The 18,607-nt window shown below is 30.0% G+C and overlaps 2 protein-coding genes across 3 annotated transcripts; both read left to right on the plus strand.

The window, feature by feature from the left end:
- Positions 1 to 4,873: 4,873 nt before the first annotated feature.
- Positions 4,874 to 7,206, plus strand: LOC137828325 (cysteine proteinase mucunain-like). Its single transcript, XM_068634847.1, has 3 exons — positions 4,874 to 5,355; positions 5,598 to 6,424; positions 6,895 to 7,206. The coding sequence occupies exons 1-3, from the start codon at positions 4,893 to 4,895 to the stop codon at positions 6,985 to 6,987; spliced, it is 1,383 nt and encodes a 460-aa protein (XP_068490948.1). The 5' UTR covers positions 4,874 to 4,892; the 3' UTR covers positions 6,988 to 7,206.
- Positions 7,207 to 15,091: 7,885 nt separating this feature from the next.
- On the plus strand, positions 15,092 to 18,208 carry LOC137830400 (glycosyltransferase BC10-like). 2 transcript variants are annotated; one of them, XM_068637717.1, is made up of 2 exons: positions 15,092 to 16,174; positions 18,016 to 18,208. In XM_068637717.1, the coding sequence occupies exon 1, from the start codon at positions 15,124 to 15,126 to the stop codon at positions 16,159 to 16,161; it is 1,038 nt and encodes a 345-aa protein (XP_068493818.1). In that variant the 5' UTR covers positions 15,092 to 15,123; the 3' UTR covers positions 16,162 to 16,174; positions 18,016 to 18,208. The 2 variants fall into 2 exon arrangements, with proteins under 2 accessions (XP_068493818.1, XP_068493817.1); XM_068637716.1 differs by having other exon boundaries at positions 15,096 to 16,170.
- Positions 18,209 to 18,607: the final 399 nt, after the last annotated feature.

An 18,607-nucleotide genomic window follows, 5' to 3' on the forward strand; every position in this document is an offset into this window, starting at 1 on the left:
ATAAGGATGCTAACTAAAATAACATTTACATCCTTATATAAATATAAAATTAAGTTCACTTTTTTAGATTGTTAATAAACACTATAGTGTTCAAACAAATGTATTAAATTAAAAATTTCCAACTTCTTAAGCTTTTTTTTTTCAAGTTGCCTTCTATTAACAACGGTCTTTAAAAAAAATATTGGTTGCAAAATTCTTCTTGTTGCATGTGCATCTAGATGAGTCAAGTCATAATTGAATTGTGTCGTTTGGGTTATTACGCTCATAAATATGTGTGTCCCTAACTACCAGTTATAGCTTTTAGCCTAGCGGTAAACACTTGATCCAACAATCGATATCAAAGTCAATATCACGAGTTTGATTCCAGTGGGACAATTGTTCAATAAGAGATTATTGCAAGTTGCACAATTTTTCGGTGGCGTAGGAAAAGAAAGACAATAAAATGAGTCTAAAGCTACTCAACGGCCAGAAAAGCGAATGCAATAAATGCTTTCTTCGAGCTTATATAACGACATGCTTCGAATACAAGAAAAAATAATTATGGTTATATTTGTTTATGAAAATGTGATTTTGGAGTTTTTTATTAGTGGAGGGATATTCCTTTGATACATATCCAACTATGCATTTTCAAAGATGACATTGAAGTTGGTATGGCGAATGATGTTTGGAATCGGTCCAATTCCGTCGGTACTATTAATATTGGGAGTGTTGGTGATGCTCGCATCTTCGCGGTGGTTGGTGATAAAGGGATATCCGGGAGAGGTAAGGAAAATGCTTAACAAAATCTTTGACACTGAGGAAGAAGTTCAAATGACACTAGTCGATATCAAACAAGTTGTAGGGATCCCAAAGAGTTGCAACAATTATGTCGTTCAGGTAACAAAACAAAGTTCGAGCAAAGACGTGTGAAAAGAGTTGTTCCTTTATCCAACTAATGTCATACATCACATCTTAATTGCAACCCTTGGGATTTACTATTTCCAACAAGCATCGGGTGTAGACGTCGTCATTTTACACAACCCCATAATCTTTGAGAAGACTGATGACACACGTAAGCTTATTAAAATTTGAGATTTTTTTTTATATTTAATTTTTATTATTTCTAAAGTTTAAAAGTGTTATAATTGTTTTTAAAAGTTTTCTTAAAATACTAATTTTTTAGGAAGATTTGAAACTCACAAACATTTTGATGTAAGTGTTGTGATCTAATTTTCCTTATGGTTGTTCTTTGGGTAATTGAATTCAATAAAAAGAACAAAGCTTTTAGGAGGTGGACAATATGAGAAAACTAAGACTCATATGTGCATGAAACACTAATGTTTTGTTTGGATTAGAGAGTGGAAATGAGGGAGTGGATTTGAGATGATTTGAAGAGAAAGTATAAAGAAAGGTGTTTGGATTAAGGTAAATAGAGTGAAAAGTGTGAGAAAAGTTTATGAAAGTTTGTGAGTGATGTGATGGGTGTGATTGAAATTGTATTTTTTTTTAATTAATAAAAATGTAACTTTACATATTTGCCCTTACATCTTAAAATTGTTAAAAAAATTAACTTTATTTATTTATTTATAAATTATAATTATTTTTTATTAAAAATATTATTTAAATACTTATTATTATAAATATTTGATAAAAACTTATTTTTATTATAAATAACATTATTAATTTTAATTTTTTAAATTAATATAATTATTATATAAATTTATTTTTTAATTATTAAAAAGTATATTTATTATTATTATTTATGTTTATAATTTATTATATATATAATATGATTAATTATGTTATTTTATTTTATAATTTTAATTGTATTTAAATTATAATTCTGTTATAAATAAAAATAAAAATAATTTTAATTTAAAATATATGGGTAAAATAGTAAATTAATATTAATTAATTAAATATATATATATATACACATACAACTTTCTTCGCAATGTGCGAAAAAAGTTTTGAGGGAGAAAACATTCTCCATTTTTGTGTTTTTAAAATTATTTTGCATTGATTTTCTAACTTTCGTTTGTGAACAGTGAATTGACGCTTTTCCGCTCCCTGAAACAAACGGAGCCTAAGAATGTTCAAAGAAAACTCAAAAGTAAAGAATAAAAAACTACATGAACTAGCACATCTCACTGTAAATTTTGCCTAATTTTTCTTGAATTTTTTGGCTATTGAGTTGGAATTGCCAAATTGCATCAAACATTTTGTGCGGTTTTTGTCTCCTTTGATGTGTATGTTTTAGGTATCTTTCATTAGAAGTCCTAACATGAATGTTATAGGTAAAATTGTTTGTATGATTTTGCCTTTTTTAAGTGTGTTTGTCCAACTTTCTCTTTTAAATTTTTAAGTCTTTTATCAATATCTTTGAATAATTTTTTGGTGTTGCTTTATTTCTTTACCATTTTCAATTTCTTTTTATTCGTGAACCTTTTTAAGTACTCTTTTGAGTGATGGTGATAAATTATATTTTTTCTTTATCTTCTTCCTCCCTCTATTCCTCTTCCTCTACATATTCATTGTCATGTATATAATACTAGTACTTGAAGATGAGACTTGACATATATATTGTAGGGTTATAAAAATTGTAATTATAAGTATAGACATCCTATCCCCAACTAAAATGACTTGATAGATGAATTATATGGTGTTTAGGAATGGCAAAGCGGGACGGGTCATGCAGGATGGCCCGCGGCCCGCAGGTAAAAAACGCGGGGCGGGCTAACCTTTTAAACCTGCTAACCCGCATTAGCCCGCCCCGCATTAGTCCGCGGCCCACGCGGGCCAGCAGTGGGGCGAGGCGGGCTAGCCCGCTAACCCGCAAGAAAAAAAAATGTTATTGTTTTAATGTGTGCAGATGACGGAGAAGATTATAATTATGAAAAAATTGAATGAAAGTTGGCGACATCCAATGTTATTGAAATGTAAGAATGTTTAATGTTTTTTAATTAATGTTTATGTTTAATGTTTTGGAATTAGGTATGTTTAATGTTTTGGAAGTGGAAGAATAGTGATATTTGATATTTATCTTAAATGTTTAATTTTTTGATGTTTGACTGTGTTTGAAAAGGAAGAAAAAAAAATTTAATTTGATAGTAACAAATATATAGGTTTAATTTGACAATTTTTTAAGAACAAAGTGTAAAAAAAAAAAATAATATTCAATTTAAAAAAAAAACGCGGACTGACACACAAATCCGCGGACCAGCTCTTATGCGAAGCGGGTCGAAAATTCTAACCCGCAATAACTTTGCGGGCGGACCAACCCGCCCCACATTTTTGCGGACCAAGTGCGGGGCGGGCTGACCCGGTTTGCCACCCGTTAGTATATTTTAATGGATTGGTTTTCAGTAACAGAACATTCAATAACTAACAAAAAAATTTAGGTGGAAAATATTGAATAACAACTTGAGATAATTGAGGTAACAGAAAACAAGGAAAAAAAACTAATCGAGGTTTATAAAATATATTTCTTGATATGCGGAAACTCACTTAACTCTAAATGTTATAGCTAAAAATTTATAATCACATTAAGTTTATTTTATTCAAAATAACCGATCGATGAGATGGTGAGATTGAAAAATATAATTTAGGTTTTAAAGTATGAATTGATTTTATCCACTTGTTTTTATAATATATTCTTTTTTTTTGTTTAATGTTGAATGTGATGATATACACCATTCGATTTAAATAGAAACCTAAATTTAAGTATTAATTTTTTAATCTAAATTAGGATTGGAGACAGGTTGTGCAAGTTGGTTTGTGATCCGATAAGAAAAAATGTGGAGTGGATTGTCTATTTTAACCTCTTATTCCACTTAAGTACTCTTATATAGACCATAGATATTGTGGCACAAATACAAAGTAGGACAGGTCAATCCACATAACCTGTATATCTTAAAATTTTGGAAAATTCTTCTTACACCCCTGTACTTTAAAAAATTCCAAAATTATTCTGTTTAGATTTTATAATCCAAAATACAAAATTTATATTCTCGATACAATTCAAAACACAAATTTTAACTTTCATATTCTATAACCTTGCAAGTCTCTGAAATTCACATTCTGGAATTAAAGGAAATTGTTAAATAAAAAATGTCAATAAGTAATTTGAATAATTTTTGAAGTATGAGGTATATGAAGAAAGACACAAAGGTGCAAGGAAAAGCTTTCCTCAATTCCTAATTCATAACATCTTAATGAAATTAAATATAATATTATATATTATACATATTATTTTTATACTCAATAGGATAGTATTATGTGTCTATGTATTACTTTAAAATATATATATATATATAATGAAATATTTTATTAGTGAATTTATTAGTTTGATTAAAAAATTAATTTAATAAACATAAAATAAAATATATTTAAAAAATTTATTGATAATTTATTTTTTATTAATTTGAAAAAATATTACTGGACTTGCTCAGCAAGCCCGCAAGACCACATGTCGGTTCTTATGCGGACGGATCAATGCAATCAACCTGTATTTTGTATTTTTTTATTATCATATCTAATATTAATCGAGTTATTTAAATAGTTTTGAGAAGAAAAAAAACACTACCACTCACGTAATTTAAAAGTTAAAAATAAAATATTTATTATAAATTATTATAATTATATAAAAATAGAATATGATTGTATAGAAGTAAAGTTGAATTGAATTTGGGTAACCAAAATCCTAAACATAAACATAGTGGAACAACATTATCCTAAGAGTCATAGGTTTATTGACACGCATGCATGCAGGCATTGCATGACTCCTACGTTCTATCCCGTCCTTCCGATTTCAACGCTTGTTCCGTTCAAATTCGCAACCAACCCTCGTTGAAAACTATAAATACCCTCCTTCACACGCTCATCATCTTCATCTCCCTCCCCAAAAGCCCACCATGGCAACCCTAGTTGGAAGCTCGCATTCCCTTTCCCACCATGCACTTCTCATCGTGCTCGTTCTTTTCTCTCTTTCCTTCTGCTCCTTCTCCCTCGACATGTCCATCATCGACTACGACGACGCCCTCCTGTGGAAAACCTACGAGGCGTGGCTGGTGAAGCACGCCAAGGCCTACAACGCCATTGGGGAGAAGGAGAGAAGGTTCCAGATTTTTAAGGATAATTTGAGGTTCGTTGAGGAGCACAACAATGGGGCGGGGAACAAAGAGTTCAGCCTTGGGTTGAACAGGTTCGCGGATCTCACCAACCAAGAGTATAGGGCCATGTTCTTGGGCACCCAGAAGAAGGTCACGCCCAGGAAGAGTGCTCGCTACGCTTTTAGCGTTGGGGAGGACCTGCCCGCCATGGTGGATTGGAGGGAGAAGGGTGCTGTTTCCCCCGTCAAAGATCAAGGCCAGTGTGGTGAGTTTTGTTCAACCCGAGTTGCTTTTTTATTCAAAGTTTTTACAATTCTTTTGCTGCAAATCTTTGTTTGAAAACTACACATTTGATTCATTTGATTCCGATAGTACTAAATGAAACTGTTTTTAAAGTGTGGATAGATTGTTCTTACAATCTTTCAATGCTCCTTGGATGAAGGAAAAATGGTTTTTTTTGTTGTGATTTGTGATTGAGTAGAGTAATTGACTTTGGTCTCCATGAAGGGAGTTGCTGGGCATTCTCGACGGTTGCAGCGGTGGAAGGAATCAATCAAATTGTGACAGGCAATCTGACCTCTCTGTCAGAGCAAGAACTGGTGGACTGTGACAGGAGCTACAACATGGGGTGCAATGGGGGTCTCATGGATTATGCTTTTGACTTTATAATACAAAATGGTGGCATTGACACAGAAGAGGATTACCCTTATACAGCACGTGATAATACATGTGATTCAAACAGGAAAAATACTCGCGTTGTTACCATTGATGGATATGAAGATGTGCCAGCCAATGATGAGAAATCTTTGATGAAGGCTGTTGCAAATCAACCTGTTAGTGTTGCCATTGAAGCTGGTGGCAGGGAATTTCAACTTTATCAATCGGGTGTTTTCACTGGGCGATGTGGGACAGAGCTAGATCATGGTGTTGCAGTAGTTGGATATGGAACAGAAAATGGTACTGATTACTGGCTAGTGAGGAATTCTTGGGGTCCAGCATGGGGTGAAAATGGTTACATTAAGCTGCAGAGAAATGTGAACAGTGAGACTGGTAAGTGTGGGATTGCAATGGAGGCTTCCTACCCCACCAAGAGTGGTGCTAACCCCCCAAATCCTGGTCCTTCTCCCCCAGCTCCTGCAGCCCCTTCAACAGTCTGTGATGAATACTACTCTTGCTCTCCTGGAACCACATGCTGCTGCCTTTTTGAGTACAGAGGGTTCTGCTTTGGATGGGGATGCTGCCCCATTCAGTCTGCAACATGCTGTGCTGACAAATCCAGTTGCTGCCCTCCGGAGTTCCCTGTCTGTGATACCACATCTGGATCTTGCCTATTGGTAATTAGTCCTCCTTCATTACTACTACTAATGCACTTTTATGGGTTAAAACTCATTAATCTTTGACACAAATCTTTATTTATTGCACATACTACTGAGGTTAAACTTTAACTGTTACTAAGAATGTCTAAAGAATTTCATACGTTTTGTCTTTGTATGATGGTTCACCTCAGAGTAGAACAATATTACAACAAGCATGTTGAAGAGTGTTAGCAGGATTTCTTCACTACCAACAAGTCATTGGTTCAATTAATCTGACTTTGAATCTGTTTTGCAAGTTCACATATTTGAGAGAAAAATCAATGATGGATCATATTTTTCTGCAGAAATTAGTAATTGGCAGAAATTAGCTAATATTTCATAGCTGAAACATCTTATCCCAAAAAAGGGAATTTCTTGACTTGTGACTATTTGCACTTTTTTGAAGTTGATTTCCTAAGTGTGTTAATTTCTGTGTGTGCATGCAACAGAGCCGAAACAACCCATTTGGGGTAAAAGCTTTGAAAAGGGAGCCTGCTACATGTACCTTGACCCAAAGGAAAGTTGGCATGAAGAGTAACTAAGGGCCAGAGAAGCCAGTGGAAATCTGCTAGAGAATGCTTGAACATGGCATCCTCAGGAACTTGAATTTTATCAGTTGGAATTAGCTTCCACTAAGATAGAACTGAAACCAAAATTCTCTTTTCCAAACTGGTTGCTGTAAATTTCTCAACACTACTCAAAAGTAGTATGCAATTTCGATATTAATTCTTCTATTAAATTGTATATATACTTGGTTACAATCTCTGGTTTATGCTTGAATATTCTTTTATAAATATCAGTAAAAAGGGAAATAAAAAGATAGAATTAATTGAGTTTTTTTGTGAATAAATTAGTTGAAGAAAGTCAAGAATTTAAACTGTGTAATTTTTATAGGTCTTGGTAAAGTCAATAATTAACAAATTATGAACAAATATACAAGCAAAATTTCAGTTATGCATTCATAATTATAAACTATTTAATGGTTTTCATCTCTTAGTCATTGTCGTTTAATTTTCTAAAATCCAATTAATCTATACCTCTCTATATACAAGGGTTTCTACTTTTCTAAATTGTTTCCCTATTTTATTCTTGTTTTATTAATTTATTTTGGTTATTTAAATATTTATAATTTTAGAAGTTAATAAAATAATTTTTTAATTTTATTTTATTGTTACATTAATTTTATTTTGTTGTTACTTAATTGGTGAACAGTTTTTTTAATTTTTTTCTCTCTTATTTTATCTCTCTTATTTCTCAAATCTCTTAAAACTCAATAACATATCTCAAATACATGAATTTATATTTAAATATATATATATATAATAATAATAATAAAAATGTAAAAATAAAAAATACTGATGAGAGCAGAAATTGTGTTCCCGCTAGTTCTAATTAAGACTTTTTACAACCAATAAAATGTTAAATTTCAGATTAATTTCACAAAATTTATTTCCTCTATCTTGGTTTCTTTTAGTCTTAAAACAATACACTTTTTAGTTTTAAAATAATACACTTCCGTATAAAAATAATAAAGCAACTTCATCAAATACCTTGCATATAAAATTTCTACGTTCACATGTTTAATTTTCTAAATAAAAATTTCCACTTTTGAAAATAAATAAATAATTTCTTGCTTATTTCGATTAAACATTACTTTTCAATCTCCTTTTCTGTATAAATACAAAATAATTTAATATTACAATATGTAGAATATCAAATTCAAGTATTTTGGTTTCTTTATGTTTTTTCATCAATAAACCTTCCTTATTAGAGGATAAAATAACTTCTAAATTACTTATTTGTCTTTTTAAATAATGTCAAATTATGAATTAATTGTAGTGTGCTTTATTCAATTTAATAAAACATTGATCTTTAGAAGTACTTTATAAACACTTTATGATTATGTTACAATTCCTAATGATAATGTTGACATTTAAACATTTTTTTAAAGGGTTTTACAAATTGTTATTTATCAAATAGGTGATCAGGCTTACACCTTTTGTTAATGCTTTATAACTGTTTATCTTTAGGTTTCCAAATAAAATATCATAGAATAATTTAGAATATATGTTTAAGTATAAAGTGAGACAACTCCTCTTGATTTTTTTTTCATTCTTTTTTCTTCTATTTAGTCTTCGACCTTAAAATCATATGAAAATGTTCTTAAACATTAAGTTATTGATATTCAAATACAATAACTATGTACAATAACTATGTACCTGTTCTTGGTGGTTGTACTTATTTATTTTTATTATTATTTTTGGATCGCAGTTAGCATGTATATGAGATTTATCATTAACCTTAACTAATTTTTCGTACGATTTATTTTACCTTAATTCACATTATCTCAACACAATCTTTAAAGAGAATTATTTAATACTGATACATTCTAAAACCGAGCCTATTGGTACATAATATAATTACCATACATAGTAATAATATTAAAAGTTTATGTAAGTGTTTTAAAATTCATGTTGCTTAATCAAAATAACTAAAGTTGGATTCGTATCTCTCGAAAGATTAGTTCCAATATTCAAAAATGAAGTTTAATGGCTACCTCTAGTTGTCGTCCTTTATAGAACTGAGATGCTTTCTTTGCATTATTACATACAATGGTACCTTTTTTCAAGGAAAAATATTTATCTACATTATTCCACGTTTTTATATAATTTATTCAAAATCATTTCAATGATTATATGTATTTAATGGATAAAAGGTTGTCCTTACATCTTTTTACAATGACTATACAGAAAGAAAATAAAATGCTTGTTTAAAATTATAGAAGAGATAAATCACACTTAAATGTCATTATTTAAGTTAAAAATCAATGAAATTAAAACAAATTGTATATTAAAGAATAACTCGGAATTACTTATAAAATAAAAATTAACGCTGTAAGAATAAAAATAATGATGATTTATAAATAAATAAATAAATAATATATATATATTATACTTTTAGGTAAAAAATGACATGTCTTTTTTTCATTAAAAGAATTATAATTGATCAAACACATTTATATACAACGAAACAGCCTCTTTTAATGGTGATTTATTCATTTAACACAAAAAATAGTTTTTAATAAAATCATACATATATTACTTAAATCATCTATATATATTTCATCGAATAAATATCGACTAAATTAACCCATTTTGTCATTAGCGAATCAAAATTTAAATACTTACTAAAAAAGGTGTTCATATTTATATAAATGCATTATTTCGAAGAGAATTACTTAAAAAGTTAATGCATATTACAAAATTCATGTTAATAATTATCATATTTTAAAAGAGTTAACTATAAGTTTTATTAATCAGATATCATTATTTCATTAATTTTACTATTTGAGAATTTTTTTTTCACACATTTTACTATCGAATTTTAAATTTTTTGTATAATTTATTAGCATACTAAATATGTATTAACATGACATGAAAAATAAATAAAAACGAAATAGCAGCGTTTTGTTCTCCACCTTTTACATAACATGGTCGTTTTGATGTTGTTTGCTGTTTCTGTATTCTTCAATTGAAAACTGTTTTTTAAGGTATAACGCATTAATTGTCACACACTTAACTTGACCGTAAAATATATAAATAAAAAGGATATGATAATAAAATGTTAAAACTATCAAGTGTTAAAATTCATAAAACAGTTATAATTAATTAAATAATAAAATGAGACTATTTATTATTTTATTCTTGTATGCTTTTTTATACTTTTTCTTTACATTTTGACATATTAAGTTTTGAAAGTCTCACAATGCACTTTATGTATTTCTTTAAAAAGTTCATTCTGATCTTTTAAACAAAAACATTAAATGGACTAAATATAACATTTAGCCATAAAATAAAATATATTAAATTAAAGTAATTTTTTGTTAAATATATTTCTTTCCACAAAATTGATTTTTCTATTTTTTTTTTATTTTTTTTATCAGCATTGATTTTTCTACTTACTTCAAACTTTAAAGCAAAACATTCAATACTAATAAAACTGTTAAAAAAAATTAGGTGAGAAGACAAATTTTCAATTACTACACGAAAATCATGAAATAAAAATCAATTTTTGACAAAAAATAATTAGTTGCTATAGTGATTAAATTAGAGACCAACCATTTTAGACACTAAAAAAAATTGGGTTCTAAATTAATTTCTATTATTGTTAAATGGTTTCTAAATTAGTATCTAATTAGCCACCAAGGTTTTTGCTACCAAATTTAGAAACTAAATAATTGGTAGTTAAAATCTTGGTAGATAATTAAATACCAATTTAGAAACTATTTAACAATAATAGAAATTAATTTATAAAATAATTTTTTTTTAGTTTCTAAAATAATATTTAATTTAGACATTACCATAGCTAATTATTTTTTTTTTCTATTTCATGTTTGTCTTGTAGTGAATAGAAACTAAAATATTAAATTTTTTTTTAAGTAAAAAAAAAAACTTACAATAATTCATTTTATTAAAAGTATTCCTTAGATCTAAAGTTTGAACTCTATAAAAAAAAAAAAACAAGAAAAAAAACACATTTAATTTTTTTCCCCTAATTTCTTAGATCTTTATCTTCCCTTGTAAGCACCAATGAAATCCATTCCATATGAGTCCCCACTGTGAAGTGCTCACCACCACCCTATGATTCAAAGAAAAGCACTTGTTCTTCTTGTTTTTGTGGTTCCCCACCATTTTTTCTTCCATTTCACTTCTCTATTCAAACAAAGCAAAAAGGGACCAAAAGAATAGAACACAACTTCACCCTTTATAAAAGAACTCACACTCATCTATGCTTATAGAGGGTCACTATTTTACTTACTTTTGTTCCTTTGCATTCTCATAGGCTCTTTCTACATCATTATTTTATTCATTTATACTTTTCCACTTACCCTATAATAATTGTGTTCCTCTTCTCATTTATGCATCGTAAAATAACACTCCTACTTTTTAGATTATTGTGAACGTTTTTAATATGAAGAAAAACTCTGAGTCTTTTATGGAGTTAGAAAAAAGGTTTATTTGTTATATTTAGTTTCTTATGTTTTCGAAAAAACCATATCAATTATTCGTTTAAGTTTTACATTGTAAAAAGAAGAAGAAAGAAGTCTACCTTTAATTTTGATCATTGTAAAAAAAATATTTGTTTTTCTTTAAATTAAAGTTAACTTGCATATAACTTTAAAATAAATTTAGGAAAACTATACATATTTGTATTATTAAAAAACATTTGTGTATGGCTAATTTTAACTCACAATAGTTTTTTTTTCTGTTTTAAAAGAATGTGTAGATAAGTTTCTTGGGTACTAATTTTACTTTTAGCATTAAACTCTTTGGTTTTTTTTTAGGTGACATTATTCTATTACTCAAAGAGTCTTCCATGTGTGAGTTGTCACGTAGAGTATAAGTTCCTCCTCTTCAATATCCAAATTTCTTAGATTACAAGGAATCCAAGGTAAAAAAAAAAGAGTAGTTTAGTGACATTGTTTAAATATTTGAATGTAGGTGTTGAATTATGATTTTTGCATGTTGAGTTTTGATAATAAATTTAAGGATGTTAAATTATTATTAATGAATTAGAACTTGCATAGAAATAATAGTAATATTGTGTTAGATGCTTAGAGTATGTTATTTAAACTAAATGATAACAAATATTTAGTGTAGACATTTATAACTTTATTAGTGATTCCAAATTTTTTATTTTTTATTTTGCTTCCCCTTTTCCTGTCTTTTGTTAATAAAATGGGTTTGTTTTGCATAAATGATTTAATTTTGTATTTCAATATGATAAGACATTTTTGTACTCTTTGAAGGATAACTTTTGCTATATATGTTATTTTTAGTTCTTTTTTTTTTTGTGTTGGATTTTTCACATTTGGGACTTCGAACTGAATATATGATTTGTTGTCCTTAGAATTTCTTGCTATTTTATATTTACAAAGTTGAGTTAAATTTGTTGTACTTTTTCATACAAAAATATGATGAAACATTTGTAATTGGATTCATAATTATAAGTTTAATCAATCTCCATCTAATTATCTCAAATCAAATATTTTAAATGGATCAATGAGACTCTCATGACCCATAAAATAACTAAATAAACAATATTTGTAATTTACTAAATTGTGCTTTCTCTTGTATTATTTTATGTTTGGGGTTGTCATTTTTTTTCTATTTTCTATCTTCTTCGTACTATCACACCATGTACTATTCATGGTATGAGTTTCACCTGGTGTCATATTAATCAATTTAAAATATATTTAACCACTGATAATTGATCATTTAATTGTAGTAAAAAATATTTTTTTTAAAATTTAATCTCATTCATAATTATATTGGGTTTAGTTTTGTTTTAGTTTCATTTAATTGTGTTCTTAATTATTTTTTAAACAAATCCCATTTTTCTTATGTTTTAAAATGTTTGATGCATGATATGTGTTTGATAAATTGCTAATAGTTAATTAACTCTATGAACTTGAATTTAGGGTTGAACAAAATTTAACTACATTTTGTTTTTAGTTGGAAACAAACTTATAGTTTTGATGCCTAATGTACTTTGATCATATGGGTGGAATTTTTTAATACTTTTATTTAGATAAAAAAAATGTATTTAACATAACCTTTGCATATTCAAAATGATGAGATTTTATATTTGAACAATTTTCTACAAGTTTACCTCATGATGTATTGTTTTACAATTAATAACCATATATTGACATGTGCTTTTATAATAATAAAGACTTGAAACAATCAGAAAAATAAAAGATTTCTAACAATGACTAATTAATATATTTTGAGTTAAATAACAAATGAGGACTGATTTTTCACGAGACAACGAAATATAGTTAAGAAAATATATATTCATGTATTTGAAATTTAAGAGCATTTTAAAATTAGAAATAAATACAATCATAATCTTATTAGACACACTATTTATTCTTAAATACTTTTTAATCAGAAATTTATATTCACACGTTCTTATTACTGAGATATTTTAGTTTTGTGTAAATTTTGTCTTCTTCAATAATAATAGATACATGAGATATTTTTGAAGACAATAAATTGAAATAATCAATTTCAGGATTTTCCTTTTGAAAAGGTTATGCCACCATAATATTTAAATATTGGTAAAAAAATCATATCGAAACTTATATTGGGAAGATTTTGAAACTGTGCTTCATGAAGTAAAGGAAAAATATTATCTTGGTAGGAATATAAAAATAACGTATATATGCATCACAACATAGAAATACATTTAAATCTTAATCATTTTAAAAAATATATTTTTTCAAAAAATTCATTATAAAAACTAATTTAATTGTAAAATTGACTAAATTAAAGAGAAAAATAATTTTTGGTTTCTAAATTAGTTTATAAATTTATATATAATTAACTATAAAAATTTTAACTACCAATTATTTAAATTCAAAATTTGGTAAAAAAATTAAATTATGTTCTTATTAGAAAATATTTAAAAATAGATGTATATGTATCTAATAATCGAGTTAATCTAAATTTTGATACAATAATAAATTATCTTGATGTTTAATATTTTGATAAAAACAAAAAATAAGAAACAGATTAATCAAAATATTGAACACTAAACTAGCAGGTAAACCAAATTATTCTCATAAAAAGAACAACTTTTTCACTCCCTTTATCAAATTTCACCAATTTTATTTTCCACCCACCATTAACAACCTACCATCCTACATTTTCTTTTTCATAGGACTTGCTAAATTCATTAAAACTAACAAATTTATTGGATTTCACCTTTATTAAAAAGACCATTTTCCCTAAATTAAAAATAAGACCCTCCAGATTATATATATAAAATATTGTTTGATTTTAATATAACTGGATCAATCCTACACCTATCATATTCATTTAAAAGACAATAACATATAAAATATTTAATTAAAATATAAAATAATGCCATTTGGTACCAAAATCAACTATTCACTAATACATAATAGATTATGGCAATTATATAGCCTTTTCCTTTTCAGCCCTCATTTTCTCACCTATTCAGTTAATAATAGATACCTAAATTTAAACCTTTACACACAGGGGTAAAAAGGTAAATTACCTAATTCTAACCTACAATTCCATTTTTTTTCTCTTTCTTGGGGCTCACCTTGTGCTCTACTTTCTCTTTCTTTCATCACTTTTTCATGCAAAAGATAACAACATTTCACCTCCTATTCTATATTACTTTATCCAAAGATGCTGAAAAATATTTAATTTCTTCATAACATATATTTATTAAAAGAAGTAAAATATGATAAATTTTAGATACTAAAAAGCTCTCCATCATGTTTAGAGTTTAGAATGATATTAAATATTTTTATTTAATATTTAATTAATTTATGTTCCCTCAATTATCATGAAATAGAATAAAAAACAATAAAATAGTAAGTTTAGTGACTATTTTCCTAAAAAAGTTAAACTATTTATTACATTATTGATTTTATATAAAAACCTCAAAAAATAACAACTATTTAGGAATAAAATACTATTTTAATGAAAATTTAACATTAAAGGGAGTAGTGACACACTCTTGATATTATTGTAATAAAGCATTTTCCTTTAAAAATGGTAAAGAAAATAAAAAGGGTGAAAAAGAAGAGAAGAGAAGAGAAGAGAAGAGAAGAGAAGAGAAGAATCTATGAAAATGAGAAAATGAAAAGCCAAAGGTTTGTTTTTTGTCACACAGTAACACTCTTCTCTTATCTTTCACCAATGTTTTCATCACCACTCTTGCTCTCTCTCACCCTCTTCCTCTCCCTCCCTCTCCTCCTCTTCCTCTCCCCTAACCTCCTCCTCTCGCCGCCCGACGCCGACGACCTCGCCCTGTTCCGCCGCGCCGCCGCCCCACACACCACCTCCCACCTCTCCTCCACCCCCAAAGTAGCCTTCCTCTTCCTCACCAACACCAACCTCACCTTCTTCCCTCTCTGGGAAAGCTTCTTCTCCCCCTCCCACACCCACCTCTTCAACATCTATATCCACGCCCACCCCCCAATCCTCCCCCCCGGCGGCCCCTTCCCCCGCTCCCGCTTCATCCCTTCAAAACCCACCTCCCGGGCCTCCCCCTCTCTCATCGCCGCCGCCCGCCGCCTCATCGCCGCCGCACTCCTCCACGACCCCCTCAACCTCTACTTCGTTCTCCTCTCCCAGCACTGCATCCCCCTCCACTCCCTCCCCTTCGTCCACAACTACCTCTTCAAAAACCCCACCTTTCCCCACCGCAGCTTCATCGAGATCCTCTCCGAGGACCCCAACCTCCACGCGCGCTACCTCGCGCGTCCCCCCATGCTCCCCGAAGTGCCCTTCTCCTCCTTCCGCGTCGGCTCCCAGTTCTTCACCCTCACCCGCCGGCACGCGCGCTTGGTCGTGCGTGACCTCCGCCTCTGGAACAAGTTCCGCCTCCCCTGCCTCACCCCAGAACCCTGCTACCCCGAAGAACACTACTTCCCCACGCTCCTTTCCATGGAGGATCCAAATGGCTCTACCGGGTTCACCCTCACCCGGGTCAACTGGACCGGCTCCTGGGACGGTCACCCCCATACCTACACTGCGCCGGAAATCTCGCCGGAGCTTATTCACCGCCTGAGACGCTCCAACTCCAGCTATGTTTACCTCTTCGCGAGGAAGTTTGCGCCGGAGTGCCTCCAACCGCTGATGGATATGGCCGATGACGTCATTTTCCGGGATTGAAGTGAGGTGGTAAGTGAGTGCGCGCTTTCTGGTTTCTGCTTCTACACACTCTGTGGTGACGTCACTGCTTTTTCTAGAAAAAAAAAAATCTCATTTTGTAGAATAAAAGATAAAGGGTAATACATAGTCACCCTTTTTTGGTGTCCAGAAAAACAAAATTATAATGTATGGAGAAGAAAAGTATAAAATGAATTTTATAACCCAATTATACTTACAGTATATAACTCAATATAGTAAAAGGAAATTATAATGTATACTCTTGTAGAACTATTTTATGAAATTCATATTTTAAAATAGAAAAGATTTTTAATTTATTTAGAAGATTTATGCAGAAAAAGTAAAGAATATTGGACAGTGTTTGTGGTGGTGATGTCGCTTTCGAACTTTAGGGGCTTTGGTTTTCGGTGTTTTATACTTTTGACATTTTTGTGAGAGGGAAAGGTAGGGGTCATCTACCTACTAGTAGGATGAACTGTGAAATGTTAATTAGGATATTGAAATTCACGCCACTAATCTATTTGGTCCACAGTGGTGAGAAACTTTATTTAGTTGGAATAGGGTAGCTGTAACCATTGAGAATTATTGGTTTTAATATTAATTGGCCTAGAAAGCTTTAGGTTTTTAATGTAAAATTAGTTTACTTTGTTTACAAGGTATAGCAGCTTACTTAGCTCTTGAAGGAGTTAATCTTTATCAAAGTTGAAATATGTTAGAGCCAAAACCATTTTAGTTTTATGGTGCTTTCATGGTTGTGCTTATGAACTTACTTTGGAGTGATTCAGAATGTTGCATATTGTAGTTTGATAGGGTAGCAAGTCATGTCAATAATATTGTTACTTGAATTGAGTTGTGATTAAAGAAGTGTTTTTGTTGTTGTGATTGAGGTATTGGATCAGTGATGGAGTAGGTATGAATGAGCATTTTTTATGGCCAAGTAATAATCTAACCCTTATAAGAGAAAAAAGACACTTAGGAGACTTCAACATCAGCAGATATCTGATTAGGAAGATGCTCATTTAAAACTCACCTAAAAGTTTTCACATGTTCAACACCTGTATGTTGCATCTGGATATGGTCTGTGATTTGGTCCTTCTCCTCATAATGTAAGGTTTCTTTCAGTTTGTTTGAACATGAACAAAGTTGTGTGATGGTAACATAGGTCTTATCATGATATGATAAATAAGAACCTCACATAAACATTTTATAGTATCATACAAGTCACTTTCTCCCTAGTTATTCCTGCCTCACATCATTACTAGATCTTAGTACAGCTATGCACAAATCTGAGTGATGAACCAGATTTGTGGACCATACTCTCTTAGTTTTATTTACATGATAAAGATCAATTCTTAATCTAAAAAAATACATAGAACGAATTTGAGTTATGTTCTATGTTCACTAAGTTCACAAAAGAAACACATGCATCTATGTTCTCTGCAATACAATCTATAGGAACCCTTAGAATGTATCTTTATTGACATTTTGGCTTCACCTATTACCTCTATAATATCTTCTAATGAGTTGAAAGTCATCTTAGCAATTCATGAGTTATCCAATTGTAATCTTTGAAGGGTCCTACATACAGTTACAGGATATGGCCAAATCTTTGGATAGATCACTAGCAACTTGCAGCATCTAAAAAGAGCATATTTTCTGTCTTGGTCATATTCACTTGTATACTAGTAATACTGTCAAATGGTTGAAATTCTGTACTGCGGTCACGTGCTTGAGAATGTGAACTTCATGGCAGTGATTGATATAATATACATCTGTGCATATACCTTAAATACTGGATCTAACCACAGTCTTTGACCATTTCTCTCATGTGAAATTGTGTTTTATATTGATTTTCAGGGCATCTTTGGAAAAAGAGAGGGTTGTGTTGATGTTGAATGCAAATGTGTGTACAGAAGATGATTTCTTTAATTGTAAAGGTTGTTTGTGAACAGAGCAGGGGCATAGAAAGGCAAAATGGTTTCCAAAGGAGGCCACATGGTAGAACGTTGAGAACTATATTATTAAAAGTCTTAATGCAAAGTTTTAACAATTGTGCTGTGCTTTTCAAATTTCTGAGTGCAACACAGATAACAGACAATTGTGATTTTTTTCAGTTTTTTTTTTTTTTTTTTTTTTGTCTCTCCAGTGGGATTTTATAAATATATACAAAAATATTCAAAATTTATATTTATAAATATTTTTTATTAATTTTTAAAAAAAAAATCTCTTATTCAAACTGGTTCACATCGTGAGCCAACTCTTATATGTAGCAAACTATGAAATCAACTCGAAGTGGGCCTAAAGGCGAAATGTGGGGGTGGGACTCCTAAATTTAAGCAGAATCAATCTGATTGTACTAGAGTTATTGACTTTATAAAATAATGAGTGGAAAATTAAAATAAAAATAAATTATAAAATAAACTGTGAATTGTAGATTGTAAATTGAGTG

Source organism: Phaseolus vulgaris, chromosome 7 (assembly GCF_000499845.2).
Source record: "Phaseolus vulgaris cultivar G19833 chromosome 7, P. vulgaris v2.0, whole genome shotgun sequence".
Lineage (NCBI taxonomy): Eukaryota > Viridiplantae > Streptophyta > Magnoliopsida > Fabales > Fabaceae > Phaseolus > Phaseolus vulgaris.

Excerpts from the sequence above, each read along its gene's own strand:
- LOC137828325 (XM_068634847.1), top strand. The coding sequence starts at position 4,893 with ATGGCAACCCTAGTTGGAAGCTCGCATTCCCTTTCCCACCATGCACTT. Across the intron at positions 5,356-5,597 it reads CAAAGATCAAGGCCAGTGTG|GGAGTTGCTGGGCATTCTCG; the intron begins GTGAGTTTTGTT and ends GTCTCCATGAAG. Across the intron at positions 6,425-6,894 it reads CATCTGGATCTTGCCTATTG|AGCCGAAACAACCCATTTGG; the intron begins GTAATTAGTCCT and ends TGCATGCAACAG.
- LOC137830400 (XM_068637717.1), top strand. The coding sequence starts at position 15,124 with ATGAAAAGCCAAAGGTTTGTTTTTTGTCACACAGTAACACTCTTCTCT.